At 42.0% G+C, this 14,492-nt stretch overlaps 1 protein-coding gene across 3 annotated transcripts in view; it reads right to left on the bottom strand.

The window, feature by feature from the left end:
- Window positions 1–2,384: 2,384 nt before the first annotated feature.
- LOC103478280 (probable ribonuclease ZC3H12C) overlaps window positions 2,385–14,492 on the bottom strand; it is a 31,623-nt gene continuing 19,515 nt past the window's right edge. For all 3 annotated transcript variants that reach the window (XM_008432012.2, XM_008432028.2, XM_008432020.1), the window contains 5 exons: window positions 7,892–8,749; window positions 5,549–5,688; window positions 5,159–5,393; window positions 4,738–4,844; window positions 2,385–4,345 (listed from right to left, as the gene is read on the bottom strand). In XM_008432012.2, coding sequence (XP_008430234.1) covers window positions 2,895–4,345; window positions 4,738–4,844; window positions 5,159–5,393; window positions 5,549–5,688; window positions 7,892–8,649 — 2,691 coding nt within the window. In that variant the 5' untranslated portion in view covers window positions 8,650–8,749 and the 3' untranslated portion in view covers window positions 2,385–2,894. The remainder of the gene's footprint in view (window positions 4,346–4,737; window positions 4,845–5,158; window positions 5,394–5,548; window positions 5,689–7,891; window positions 8,750–14,492) is intronic.

Here is a 14,492-nt window from a genome sequence, read left to right on the forward strand (position 1 = left end):
ATGCTAATTAGACGACATGCCTCAATGTAGCAGCTTTTGACGCCTTGCTAACACCTTTGTTCAGTCGGTGACGAGGCCTGTTAGGGGTTCGACTTTGCAGGAGTGTTGGAGGATCATGTTTTCAAGAGATGATATTTTTACAGACCTGATGCACTGATCTGATGATCACATCGAGTTTAGACCTGCTCTGCCCTGACTTGGCAGCGCTTAAGGTAACCACAATGAGGGAGAAGAAAACAGATTTGCGGTAGAGATCATTTCTTTATTTCAAACTACATTGTATTACAATCTGCTCTCAAAAGTACACGTCTTGCACTACCGTGATGTCGCAAAAAAAAAAAGGTAGGAATAAAAATCCTTCTCCAATAAAAGCCTCGGTACGGCAGGTGGCAAACGTCGGCCGCGCCGTCTAAAATATTCAGCTCGAAACCCTTTTGTTCAAACACTTTCGTATAAAACAATGACTTTGTTTTAAAAGACTTAAGGATACAATTTGTATCAACAAAGAGAGGTTTCATTCAGCTACTATAAATTATGCCAAGCAGGCATGAGTTTGTCCAGAAAGTTCCTCAAGAATTAAAGTAACCCAACTTCTGGATACATAAACCTGAGTAATATTACTTTGAACAATTCCAGTTTCAAGTTACATTATATAATTTTAAGAAGAAAAAAACCCCCCCAATGATAATAGGGGAAACACATGCAACACTTGGGAGGAGGCTGGGTGCTAGGGTGTTGTTTTCACACCCGTTCCACTTGAGCCCAAAAAATTCAAATCTAACGCAGATTTCGATTTAATCTGACCAACATGTCTGTTTTCTAGTGGAAGTGATAATTTGGATGTTTTGGATTAAGTTAATAGCAAGGAGGCCTTCTAATCTCAAAGACTGAATTCTTCACAATGATTAATCTTTTTTGCTGGAATGCCAACAAAGAAAAACAGATATTTAAGAAGACTATAAATAAAGTTGCATGCAATTTCTTAATAGAATGGAAGTAAAAATAGAAAATCTTAAAAATAGAAACGGACCCTTTGACTTCTTTTTTTTTTTAATTTTATTTTTTTAATAAAAACCTGAAGTTAATTTTGAGTCAGTACCTGTCGGGTTTTTGAATAATTTTGGGCTTAACTGTAGAGTCGAGGAAGGTTTACAGAATTAACAAAATTAATTAATTAATCACAACACAATAAATAAAACGGCAAAACATTTAGAAAAATAAAATCATGTCATCATTATTGTCTTATGAACGGTCTTGTAAGATTTTATATATATAAGAAATTATTGTTTCCAGTATAATTGTGTAGAGCTCAAACGTACGGTAACCAGTCTTAGACAAGAGAAAGTATTCCCTCTTTCATTTCTAAGGTTTAAACAAATACAGAAAAGGCACCACAGAAGTTTGCACAAAAAAAAAAAAAAAATTGTACTGGTAGATATCAATACGGTTATCCCAAAAAAGTTTTGGAAATTTACAACAGAATCGCTAAAAAAGTTGCAGACTACAGCTTTGCTGAAAAGCTGTGGTGCAACCTTAAAGGAGCAGAGGTCAAGTTTAACGACCCGAATCTGTTAGGAAGAAAACTTGTGCCAAAAATTCCTTCAAAACGACAAACATGACTGGAACAAGCAGCCTCAAGGAAAACGACTGCATTTTTCTTTCTGTTGCTAAACATGATCCTAAAGCTTTTCAATCATTTGTACTTCATTTCTTTTGAGCTCAGCTTTTCCTCTTGGACTTCATCCCTGGGTACAAACGACGTGAGCGTCGAATCTGTTGTGCAGTTTTACCCTAGAGGTTAGATTGAAGTAATCATAAAACCTGGTAAACCAAACGATTTCCATGTCATGATATGCAAAACCATAAGATTGAAAGAGGTACTTTCTTTTCACCGTGACTGTTGGTTTCCATTGTCTACAAGCTGCTCGTCTGGTCAAATCATCTGCAGGTTTTCTTCCACAGGTTGCACTCGGCAGATACTGAAAGTTATGGTTAGAACTTATTCCCCATCTCTGGAAGATTAAACTAGACAGAGACCCTGTGTCTTACGCATCATAGTCGTGTGAAAGGCAATAAATTAACATATTTAAAAAAAAAAAAAAAATGAATTCAGTATTAACATTTTGGCAATATACTTTGAAACAATTTATTCTTTTGATACGAAAAAAAGAGGGAGGATGTTTGTGGTTTTAGGAAAACAAAATCTGTGCTAAGACATGATGAAGTAGGAAGTTAGCTGACAGGGGAGTCTGAGCAGAGGAAATGGCTTTTTTTTCTCTCATTGGTGAAAAACAGCGTGGGGTTTTCAAGTGGAGTTTTTGCTATCTCTTGTGGGTGCCGTTACAGTTTCACTTCCCTCCGGGGGAAATCCACAACATCTCACAACAACCAATGTGGCACCTGTCTCTGCGCAGACCGAAAAACCAGATGAGCAAGTCGAGCCGGCTGAAGCAGAAATGCGATTGGAGCAGAACTGCATTTCCAACATAAAGAAGAAAGATAAGAGACATAAATATATTATTTTACGCAGGCTGTGTTGACGTCTCGAGAGAGACGGTTCAGTTTATACCCTGATTTGATTGGCCTTATAGAAAAAGCTAAGACAAAAATAAAACACAATAACAGAAAGTGCCAAAAACTTAATTTCAATAACTTAAAATATAACAAATAAATACGAAGAAGTTTCCCCCATAAACTGTCCATTATGAACTATTATGACAACAGTTTAATCCCAAACTTTTCCCATTTTAAGTGCTGAAATAAGACACATTTAGACAAAGATGTGGTCATTTTAGGACTTCTATTTGCAAAGATGCCATTAGATGAACAGCTTCCCCAAAGCTACAGCAGGCTTTCATTGCTGACTTGATTGGAAGAAGTCAACCTGAGAAGTTTTAAGAAACATGCTGCAATTTCTCCATCAAAATCGAGGCTGCAAGCTCTTGAGCATCCGTCATGTGAGGGTTTTTGGCCATCACCTTCCTCACCAAATCTGGTGGGAAGATGGCGCATAAGTTGACGAAAACCCTCTCCCTTAGGTCCTGGTACTGACCCGATGAAAGATGCCCCGAGTAGTGACGCTCGTTCTGCAGGTGGCTCCTGTGAGTGGCGATGGACCTGAGGGACTGCTGTGGGGGCGGTGGGACACTAGAAGCTGACAGACCGTGGGTGGATGATGGGAGCTGCTGGCCCCAAGGGGTGTGCCAACCCTTGCCATGAAGTGGGGGGAAGCTCTTGTAGGAAAACAGATCATAGCAGGGCCTGGTCGACGGCTCGTGGTGGGAATCCCAGTGCGTCTTATGCTGAGGGTGCTGGGTTGACCCAGAGTAGTTTCTTCTACAGTTAAGTGGTGATCCTTTGTACATTGTGGAGTCCTGGAGGTCCCCTTCCCACGAAGCCAACGCGTTCGGACCGAAGGGCGAGTTCTGGGAACGAGGATGAGCAGCAGATGTTTGAGGTAGACGAGGTGGTTGTTCCCCCGGATAGTTACCTAAAAATAGATGCTGATGCTGTGGTACGATGCTTGCTGAAGGGGTCTTGCGATGGCGTGGAGATGAGTGAGAGCTGACTGGACAAGGAAGTTCCTCAGAGACCGACGCGTGAGGTCTCTGAGTAACAGAGTAACCATAAGGGGAATGCTGGCCCATTCCAGGGGAAACCCGGCTTGCCACATGACCATACGAGCCGCTATAGTGATGATGGTAGTGAGGAAGGTGATGTTGGCACTTGGGGCTGTTGTCTGACATAGAGTCGGGGGAAAAGGAATCTGAGCTAATGCTGCCGTCGCTGCTGCATTCGGATGGCAGGGAACCTGCTTTCAGATCAGCGGCTAAGAGACTTTCTGGGGTTTGTGGCACCACAAGACGGAGACCTGAATAGGCCTTGACCAGAGACCTGCAGCCCCCCTCCGGAGAATCACATCTGTTGTAAGTTTCGACTAAACCCAAACTGTAGGCTCCACTGCTTTCCTCGAGTTGCGCCCACCTGTCCAGATGTCCTAGTGAGTGGGACAACCCTGATGAAGTATGTCCCCCAATGACGTGGCTTCCCTTGTACCCTTCTGGTTTGGAATAACTTTGGAGTCTGTCCTCCGTGAGGTCAGAGGGCATGCTCCGAGGACTCTGGTTTGGTAGTTTACTGCCCTGTCCCGGGTCAGATTCTGGCATCTCTTCTGGTTGACTGCTGCTTTGGCTCTTCGCCTTCATCGTATGTTCCAGCAGGCCTCTGGAAGTTGCTGACGATATTCTGGCGCTGGCACGGAGCTCATCGGCCACCGAGCGCTGGGGCTGGCTGCCTCTTTCTGGGTGGTAAAATTTACACTTGTGGCCATATGTGCACTTCTTCCCTAGGGAACAAAGAATAGATATATTTTCCTCATCAGTGGACTAGAATCTGAAAAGTACCAGTACTTCTTGTTAATGTTTATCAAAAGTATTCGTTGCTGTTGCAGCTCCTGCAGTGTTATGGTCATGTTTCTGATTTCCTCCCTGACCATTTCGGTCCAGTCTTTTTGATCAATAAGGGAGAATCACTTCCTGTTTTTGTTTTGTCCCAACAAGTGGACTCCCTTCACTGCTCCCTTCACGGCGTATCTGGAATGCTATGAATTTTCTTGCATCATTGATACCTTTGAACAATGAAATTATTTTTATCCTTTGTAACCTCACTCCAATCTCTGGAGAAAAAAACATGAAATACACACACACATATATATATATATATGTGTGTATACAATACCATAAGGACAGGGCTGCTTCCTGGGTTCAGGAGCAATAGGTCTCTTCCTCAGGAAGTTTTCCAGGCTCGGTCCATGGCGTCCAAGAGGATCATCTGGAGGCATGAATCTAGTTGTACAATTCATAAAATTAGATTCAAATTAGAAGAGTTCAAACACACAACAGTCAAGGTTCATTTTTTTTGTTTTGCAATCAAAATCTCATCCAAAAATCGAGTGCGCTGAACAAGTTGCTCTTCCCTTTCCATCAGTTTAATAGCCCTCAATATTCCTGCTAATATGGAAACTTTATCCAAGGAACGTCCCAAATGTTGTTTTTGGTGGTTTCCTTAAAGTTGATTTAATTAAAGGGAAAGGTTCGTAAAAAAAGTTGAGGCTTAGTTTATTTTCTGTCACTGACTGGATTTGCCAATAGATACTTACTTGTCATTGACAAAGGAGTACATCAGCAGCCGCTCATCAATGAACTTCTTCCACTCTGGCTTCTCATTGGCTAGGTCTCTGTAGTTGTCATTGGAAACGATTATGCCATCGGATTCGTATGCCAGTTTGACGATGAATCTGTCGTCATAGCAAACCACACGTCGCCCCTGAACACGCCGAGATGGAGTGAAAACCAGTATCTTGTCTTTCTCTAGTCGCCTCAGGATCTCTTGATCTACAAAAAGAGAACGGAGGACAAAACGGAGACAGAGGAAGAAGTTGATCGGTTCTTGGTTTTGTCTCGTGGAGGATGAAGTCTCCCTCCAGCAGTAAAGGTGCATGCGTCATGCGGGGATTTAAAATATTCCTGAAAGCGCCGGTGGGCGTTACCGGTGATGAGAGCGTCAGGTCGTGACTGCTCCTTTCTCCATGCAGGGACAAAAACCGTGATGTCACGGTGACCTCGATCCAAGAACCAATCAACAGCCAGCTGGATCCCTTGGCACGAGAACACTTCCTTATTTCCATGACTGCATTGGGAGAGAGAGATGAGGTACATTTAGTTGTTACATAAGTTACTCTACAGTTTGACAGTTCAGTTGACTTTACATTTTACCATGACAGTGAGGCGAGCTGGAAAGCTCTTGAGAACGGTTGAGCTTCAGTCTTTTCAGTTTAGCATACCTAGCAATCAGTCACTAACATTTTACCTCTCCCACAATGCAGTTGTGATTAACACAGGCACAGTGCCTTAGGAGTGAATTGAAAAATGGTTGTACTTCAGCACAATTGGCTCTGCATGAAACTATTGAAACTGAAACATTAGCCATCTAGGAATCCAGAGTATAAACACCAGGAAATTCCCTGAACCTGTTGTCCTGAAAGATTGACAGAAAAACATTAAACACACACATGCAGGAAGTGGTCGATGAGTCTAATGGTACATTTTTACCTTATCCATCACTTCAACTAGCTTACAACGACATAGGGGACCTTTGGCAAAAAATCACATCCAAACGGTTATTGTAGAAAAAAAAGAATCACGGAAACTGGAAGTCCATCGACCTTTTAAATGACATTCCTATTCTATGAAGGAATGCTGATCATTCCTCAGTAAACTGAGCAAAAATATTGCTCAGTTTACTGTTTGCTTTTCTGTAAGACTGACATCATTTGCCAAGATTAAAAATTGTCTGTCCAGGTTGTCTTAATGTTAGGCTTGATTGACATTTCTGTTGTCAAAGTTAGTCTCCTGTTGAAAACTCAGCATGCAGCCCATCATCAAGAGATGACAAGCATGCATTGTTGAGTATCTCAAATCTTGCATTCAGGTCCCAAAAGACCAACCAGAGCTGTTTGGTTTGCTTGATGCGTTCCAGATTTTGTTTCCTGATACTTTTACCAGGTGTGAAAGCCTTTATCAGAACTCAAATAAACTCTAGTACATCTGAAAAAGTGAGTCTTACTACAATGGAAAGATATGAGACATGATTTATCTCTGATGTCAAAGCTTGAAATCCTTTTAAAGCCCTGGCTTGGTGTCCTGTAACCCCAGCAGGATGCCATGCTCTCTGCCTCTCTGCTCTGTTTTCTGCAGTATTTCTCTCACGCTCAATGCTGCTTCACCTGTTGCTCATCCTGAGCGGCTTCTGGTGACAGCACTGCAAACGAGCAGAACTGTGTGGTCTTGCTTGGTCCACTTTCAGAACTGAGAAAGTAAACAACCCCCAAAAAAGTTGTCAGGTCTTTTGCAATCAAAGCGAATCTATAAACAGCCATAAAACAAGAAGGTGAAATAAAAGATTTCATATTTTTGAGCACATTTTAGTTCATTGTGTCTCAGAGAACGCATGTTTTGGAAATGTTAGCAGCCGTCCTGGAAGACATTAACTTTGGTTGGMATTTACAAAGCTAGGAATCTTTGCAAACTAGAAAATCCTGCTGCAATTAGCATTGTGCTAATTAACTTCTAGCAGTTTTTTTTTTGTGTCATATTTTTATTTTCTTGCCTTTCTTTTAGTAATTTGGTGAAAACCCTACCTGCTCTTGTCAATGTTTTTCTGCCGAGTATCCAGAGTGGACAGCATGTCATGGCTGTCAWGTTCAGAGGTTTGTGGGGCCTGGCAGGTTCTCCTGCTCAACCCTTCGTACAGCGACTCCCACCTATTTGTAATTCAGTATTCACGGACTCACCTATACGTGGATTTGTCTGTGGAGCCGAACTCGAAATTATCTTTTGGGGTAACTTTATAGATCTGATTTAAAATATTCAAGAAAAACCTAACGCTACTTTACATAACATTGGCTGGCATTTACAAAGCAGCCAATTGAGAAGCGCCATTGATTTTCCTTGCTTCTGATTGGCTAAGCCTCCAAAAACAGAGAGACTTGTGGATGTTAGTTTCTGCGGTAGTCCACTGTGCATATTAATGCATGTTAAAGTTTATTTAGTGTTTAGACTTTTAAAATAGCCAGCTAGAAGCTCCACTTTTTTGATAAAAAGATTTCAAACCAGAAAATATATCCAAATCTATACATTTATGATCACATCACAACACTTAAAAAAGAAAAAAAAAGAAAATCCGATTTCAAAACTTCAATGTTTGCTAATGTCAAAATTCAGTTAGGTATAAAACCTCACTGAAAAACGATGATTGSTTTTTTGAAATAACTCTGTTATGCTGGTGAGCTGCTGTCCTCTCTTTGCGGAGAAAGAAGAGCTCTGCTCCTCACCTCATGGCTACGTTGCTGCCGTCTAAGACGACGGGCCGAAAGTTGTCTTTGTCTTCCAGCAGTGGCGAAGGGGACGGCAGCCGGCAGGACTCCAGGGACGAGCTGGAGGCCAAGGAAGACAAAGAGGAGGAAGGAGACTGGGACACAGCTGGACCTTTCTGCTGCTCCATCTCTGTCTTGGTCCCCAGCTTGACCAGTTCTCCCAGCATGTCGTTAATAAGTGCGTCTGGCCCCAGTTTCCTCAGGACTAGCAGCACCAGATCCTCAGCGTAGCCCAGCTTCAGAGCGAACTCCACCTTGGTGCGGCAGTCCGAAACAAGGTCCGCAGGCGCTAGCGCTTTCGACCGCGTTAGATCTCCTGTGGACAGGTGTGGCGCCAGGTCCAGCCTGACCTGCTTGCACTGCAGAGAGGAGCTCCGAGGTAAGCCCAGCTGATCTCGGTGGGAGACGTCGAGTCCAGAATCGGAGATGACCTGATGCTGTTCTTCTTCATTGTCAGAAATGGCGCTCTCCTCCGAAAAATTGCTGCAGCTGCTGCTGCTGCTGTAACTCAGGTTTGTACTCAGACTGTTGGTGCTCCCGCCGATACTGTAGCCGCTCCTGCTTTGGGCGCCGCCTCGGACCTGCAGGACGTCGGAGGCCTTCAGAGTGTTTGGATGCGTCTGCTTCTCAGCACCATCCACATGGAGATAGTCCAGATCCAGCCCCAGGCTGAGCATGTGGCCAGTTCCATCCTCCAGATGGTCCTTCAGGCCCATGAAGCCTCTTCATACATCCAGCTCCTCTTCCTCTGTGAGCTCCCAGGCACCGGATCAAGCCCACACCAGTATCTGGTATCTGACCGCTCACAGACAGGTCCTGCAAGGGAAGCAAGGAGGAAAAACAAAAACTGTTGGTTAGTTTTAAGGGAAATGCTGCAGAATTTGCACATTGGATTTGTATATTCAGTGCTACTTTATGGAAGCTGAAAGAATTTGTAAATGGATTAAGTCGGAGAATACCTGAAGTGAAAGAAACAGTTTGCACTAAACGGGCTAGGACCGCCTCTGCTTTTAATCCAAACAAGCTGCTGGCCACGGCCCCACGTCCCCCAATCTACGTTTACACTCACATGTGAAAATGGCTGCAAACAGACTCGCAATCATACAAACATACATCTTTGAAAAGCAAATGCGTCGCCTCCTGCACAACCAGCAAGAATGCAGCAAGTGGTTTCTGGATGGCAAGTCAATGACAAAACACTTGATTTTTCCAGCAGCCATTGCACAGCGCATACAGCCATTAAAACCAGATGACCAAACATGCTGGAGCTCCACTTCAGTTGCTAGGTGACGGCACAATGCCAGTCGATTAACAATCGGGAGGCTTTTGAAAACTCCTGATTGTCAAAAACAGCTCAGTTGGGCGTTTTTAAGCGCTTGGACTTTAGAAGCAATTGAGACCCAAATGAAAGTAAAAACATGCAAAAAGTGATMATTTTTCCCCCCGATAATAGGTCCTCTTTAAGAAATATGTAATAACATCGTTTAACTCTGTCAGTCATGGACAGCTGGTTAACTGTGTTTCTGTGCAGAAAGGATGCAGAAGAGAGATTGTTTGCAATCCCTCTCCTTGCATGTGTGGATTCTCTCTGGGTACTCTGGCTTCTTCACAGTTAATAAAAATAAACAATTTATTTCTTTAAATTAAACTTAGGTAGGTGTGTGTGTGTGTGTGTGTGTGTGTGTGTGTGTGTGTGTGTGCGTGTACCATGCCTAATCGTGATGTGTTTAGACAACTCCTCCCTGCTACACCTGTCTTATTTACCTATTGGGAATGTGTGATATTAGCTTGTAMAAGCAAACAGTGCAAGTTTAAACTGCGATTAAAAGGAGAGTAAGTATTCCAGGTGGTCATGTACGTCCTCCTTTACTTGCTGTTAAACTTCCAATCATTTGCATATTTGGACTGATGAGCTCTGCTGCCACATAAAGCATAAAGCAAACACAACAGACTAGGACAAAATGTAATCAGTTGGTCTTGACGAGAAGTAAATGTGAACTCAGATAAAGTATAAAACTAACACGGCAACAGAAACTAAACCAAAAGTCAAATCAGCATAGCGAGCATGAGACGTTCTTCAGGAACAATTTGTTTGATCCCTTCAGGTTTCTGAGTCACAAACAGGTTRGTAATTATGGGAATAAACCAGTAATCTGTAGATGACTAGGATATAATTTTCAAACAAGTTTTGCAGGTGCTATTGGGAATTATCAAGTGGGAAAACTATGAAGTCCATCCATCCATCCATCCATTTTCTAATACCTTTGTCCCTTTGTGGGGTCGGGAGGTGCTGGTGCCTATCTCTAGCTAACGTTCCGGGCGAGAGGCGCGGTCACCCTGGACAGGTCGCCAGTCTGTCGCAAAACTATGAAATCACATGGTGACATTAAAAGTAACAACCCCAAACTCCTCCACTGTAAGAATTAGAAAAACCCCCATGAAATTTTATCTTAAATCTCCAAATTATTAGAATAGTTTCTCTGAAAAACCTTCGTCTGGAACGTATCCACACCACAGAGCAGCTGAAGGGTTAAGCTTCATCTGATTGAAATCAAAACCGCAACAAGTAAGGTTTGTTATATGCCCAAAACTTCAAAAGAACATCTCCTGAATTTGTAACTGCAGGCCAACTGGTTTACRCTTGGACAGGCTGTGCGTTYGGAGACGGTTCTCCTGATGCCCTGTGGTTATTTGGGCCACTCAYTACGTCAAGCGCTTCTGCACATCCTCYTCTGACTTTTGACATCAACATGGCATTTTCTTCCTCAAGATTTCTGGTCACCGACTGTTTATTTCTTTTCAAACAATTCTCTGTCAAGCCAAAAGGTGGCTTTGCATAAAACTCCAGGATGTTGACCGTCACATGTTGGATTCAACTAAAAATCCCCCAATTTCCCCTCTTTGCTGCTATTTGTCTCCAACACGTCACAATCCCACGTGATTTTGATACCTTAATAAGTAAATTGCACAGTTGTACGATGACTGTAATTGTTAATTTGAGCAACTTCCAACTCGGTATTGTAGTTTGTTTTACTGCATCTCCCCCCCCACAATATGCAGCGGGCTAAGATGAACTTGGAAAATAGGCAACAAAAACGTAGCAGAAAAGAACAAGTTGACATAAATAAAAGATTTTCTGAGTTATGATTTTATAAGTTAGTCAAGAAATATAAGGATTCAAAGAGTTATTCTAATAGGAAGATATGAGGATGTTTTATGAACTGCTTTTTAAGCTAACCGGTTTGCATTCAGATATGTAGCACTCTAGAAAAAAGTAGCACAGTGTTTTGTTTGCAAATGTCCAGACCACATATTTTTTTAAAAAACAAACAAACAAAAAACCTTAAGGCTTTAAATAATGGCTCTTTCTGTTACTACCGGATAATTCCCTGGATTTGGGTCAGTCTTTTATTCAATCGGTGCTTAACAAACCTGCGTCTGTTCACCGACTGACCTCCTGTTAGTTGTGATTCGGCTCATACCGTAACGTTCAGCCACAAAGGAGCTGACGGTTAGACGAGTCATTCGATAACTGCGCCTATTTCAACTATATGGCCCCTTTCTTTCTCTTTCTGTAGCTTTTCATACCAACAAAAAGCTTGTTTACTGCGTAGGTTTTTACTGGTGTGTGGAAATACCCTTCAGTTTATAGGGTACTTCCGAACCATTGCAGTGGTTTGTCTTCAATTTTCTCTGATTGTATCAGATGCTCGCGGATGTGCTCGAGACTGAAGAGACAAGAGGTGGCTGACAAAAAAAAAAGTAGGACTGATAAACATGAAAATTCAGCAAAAAGTGACATTTTAGACTGCAAATTGCATTTTAGTAATTTTACTAAAAGTTAAAAAGAAAAATCTGGCGGTATTCAGAGGTAGTAAATCAGTTTTCCTTTCTAAATATTTCAGCTTTACCTGACCAGATTTCTTATAACTTGGAGTGCATCGATATCATTTTTTAAAAACTACGACGGTTCCTTTGAAGCTTCAACTGTGAAGTGTGAAGTAGCAGAAAAGAGCCGAGCAATGGAGTGGATTTTATTGTATTTATTTTTACATTTGTGTCAAAAACGAAACACCAGGGGGTCCTGGAAGTTCATCACCATATGTTCGTCACGCCACAGTGGAGCCTGATCTCACTGCTTGACTTAAAGTAGCAATACAAGCTAATAAGAGAGTTGACACCATTTTTATTCTGAAATAATAAGAGATCACCCCACTACATATTTCTTTCTACGCGTTTCTATTTATTGTTGATAAATAGTAAACCATTTATCAATAAATAAACTTATTTACTTAAAATTTCTGCTGGGTGTAACTCACCTGGCAGAAACAAGTTGATGGTCATTTAATGCTTGTTTTAATCCTAAATGGTTGACCCCAAAACGAAACAAAATTATTGTATTCTCCAGGCTTTTGAGAACTTTCTTCTGGCTCGTCGAATAAAATGAACTCTGCAGCAGGTATAGTTATGTGGATTGCCTCACTGTCCGGTAAATCCTCATTATAAGACAAGATTTTTTTTCTTTTTTTTTACCGAGTTAATATAGATTATATCTTAAATATACATRTATTTTTTCGAGATGCCTGGACTGTTCCAGCCTATTTAGGGCAGGAATAAATATATAAATATGACCTTGTGACTGCAATCAAACCAAACTTAGCGGAACATCTACCGTTCATTAGCAGCGAATTCCTACTCAGGGGAGCAGATCAAAAGTAGGAACTTTTTTTCACTGAATATGGAACTGCAAAATGGTCAMACCCTTCTGGGTTAAAGCAGTGGATTTGCTGATTTGGTGGATTTGGTTGGATGTAGCGGTCCCATTGACACTGCCCTATGCCTGTTAGGAGATAGAACTCAAATAACAAATAAAAATGGTAAAGTGGAGGGGCCAATGGTTCCCTGGCCCCCCTGTTCCGGCGAAGCTGTGCAGAGCACTTCCAGTTCAGACTTGTGGGAATAATRCATTTAGTGCCCACAGATTCTATTTTTTGTTTCCATAGCACATGCTCACTGCATGTTATTATAACCCCTAGCAACAGTTGCCATACTGCTGACAATGATGTCATCAGCATGACTTCAAATGATGTCTGTGTCATGAGGCCCTTCTAAGGATGACTTTGTGATGTCATAGAGTCCATGATATCACCAACTGATCAGTTAATTCTCTGGTCAGTGGACACAAATCGGTTAACAAGTCAGTCAACACAAAATTCATTGGGACATTTTAGATCAGCTCAGTAAAGATGAATGACGAAAGGTCGCAGAGTGAAATGGATGTGAGACYTAAGGTCTCTTTTTGGAAAAGAGTGAAAATGGCATTCTCCAACAAAGTCCATCCTTTAAGAAGCCCGGATCACAAAACGAAGAACTTTCTAAGCGAACTTCTTTGGCAAGTGATTGAAAAAGCTGCAGACGGACCAACTCTGCATCTTGTCAGAGAAACCTTGCAGGAAGGACATAGCAAAGTTTTGATGTTACTTTTGAGGAAAACTGGAGAATTAAACGTGGATGTTCTCTCAGAGGTATCAGAAGAACTAAGTGAAAGGATTTTCCAGAGTATCGCGAGAGATGCATTCCCCTTTGCTTCTGGACTGAAATTAATTGCACTACTTCATGACCCAAAAGGACACAAAGTTATTGTGGAAAAATTCAAACACCACCTGGAGAATCCTGTTCCTCCAAGGAAAATGTTTGAATCTACAAAAAGACAAATCAGAAAGACTMTTTTTCCTAGTGAGGACTTGTACGCCGATGAAAACTGCCTGAGTGAGGATTATACTCAGGCAGCCATGGACCCTGAACAATTTTTGAGGGACGCAAACAGGATGGGTTTCAAACGTGGAACCGAAGAGGAAAGAAGAGATATGGTAGAACAAATTCTTTGGAGATTGATTTATAAGTCCAGTCATAAATCTAGATGTCCCACTTACAAAATGAAGCACATCGTACAAGTCCAGAGAAACCTTGCTCCAAAACTCTGGGAAGAAGTAAAAGACATAGATTTTGTCTTTTTTGACACGATGGAAAGAAAACTCTGCCAAGACATTTTTCAACTTCTCTGTGGCAATGATTGTGTAGTTGGAGAAAAGCTGTTTAAGATGATAAAAAGTGACCACCCAATAGTTATGTATAAGCTTATACAGTGTTTCAGAAGGACCCTGGCACATCCAAGGAAAATTCATCTTCGAAAATACCATCTAAGAAAGGTATGGAAGTGCATTGAACATGCTTTCTGTTGTGGAGATTATTCTGACGTTCAGAGGCAAGAATCCTCCAACAGTGGACCAAACGTTGAGCTTCCTCTGACCGCTGAGTCAGGTCCGGCCTCTGAGTCAGAATTGACCTCTGATTCAGGACTGGGCTCTGAGCTTCGCCCAGACTCTGAGTCAGGAACGTCCTCTGAGTCAGGAACGTCCTCTGAGTCAGAATGGACCTCTGAGTCAGAATGGACYTCTGRGTCAGAACCGTCCACTGACTCGGGACTGGGCTCTGAGCCTCGCCCAGACTCTGAGTCAGGAACGTCCTCTGAGTCAGGAACGTCCTCTAGGTCAGGACC

Source organism: Poecilia reticulata, linkage group LG2 (assembly GCF_000633615.1).
Source record: "Poecilia reticulata strain Guanapo linkage group LG2, Guppy_female_1.0+MT, whole genome shotgun sequence".
NCBI classification, from domain to species: Eukaryota; Metazoa; Chordata; class Actinopteri; order Cyprinodontiformes; family Poeciliidae; genus Poecilia; species Poecilia reticulata.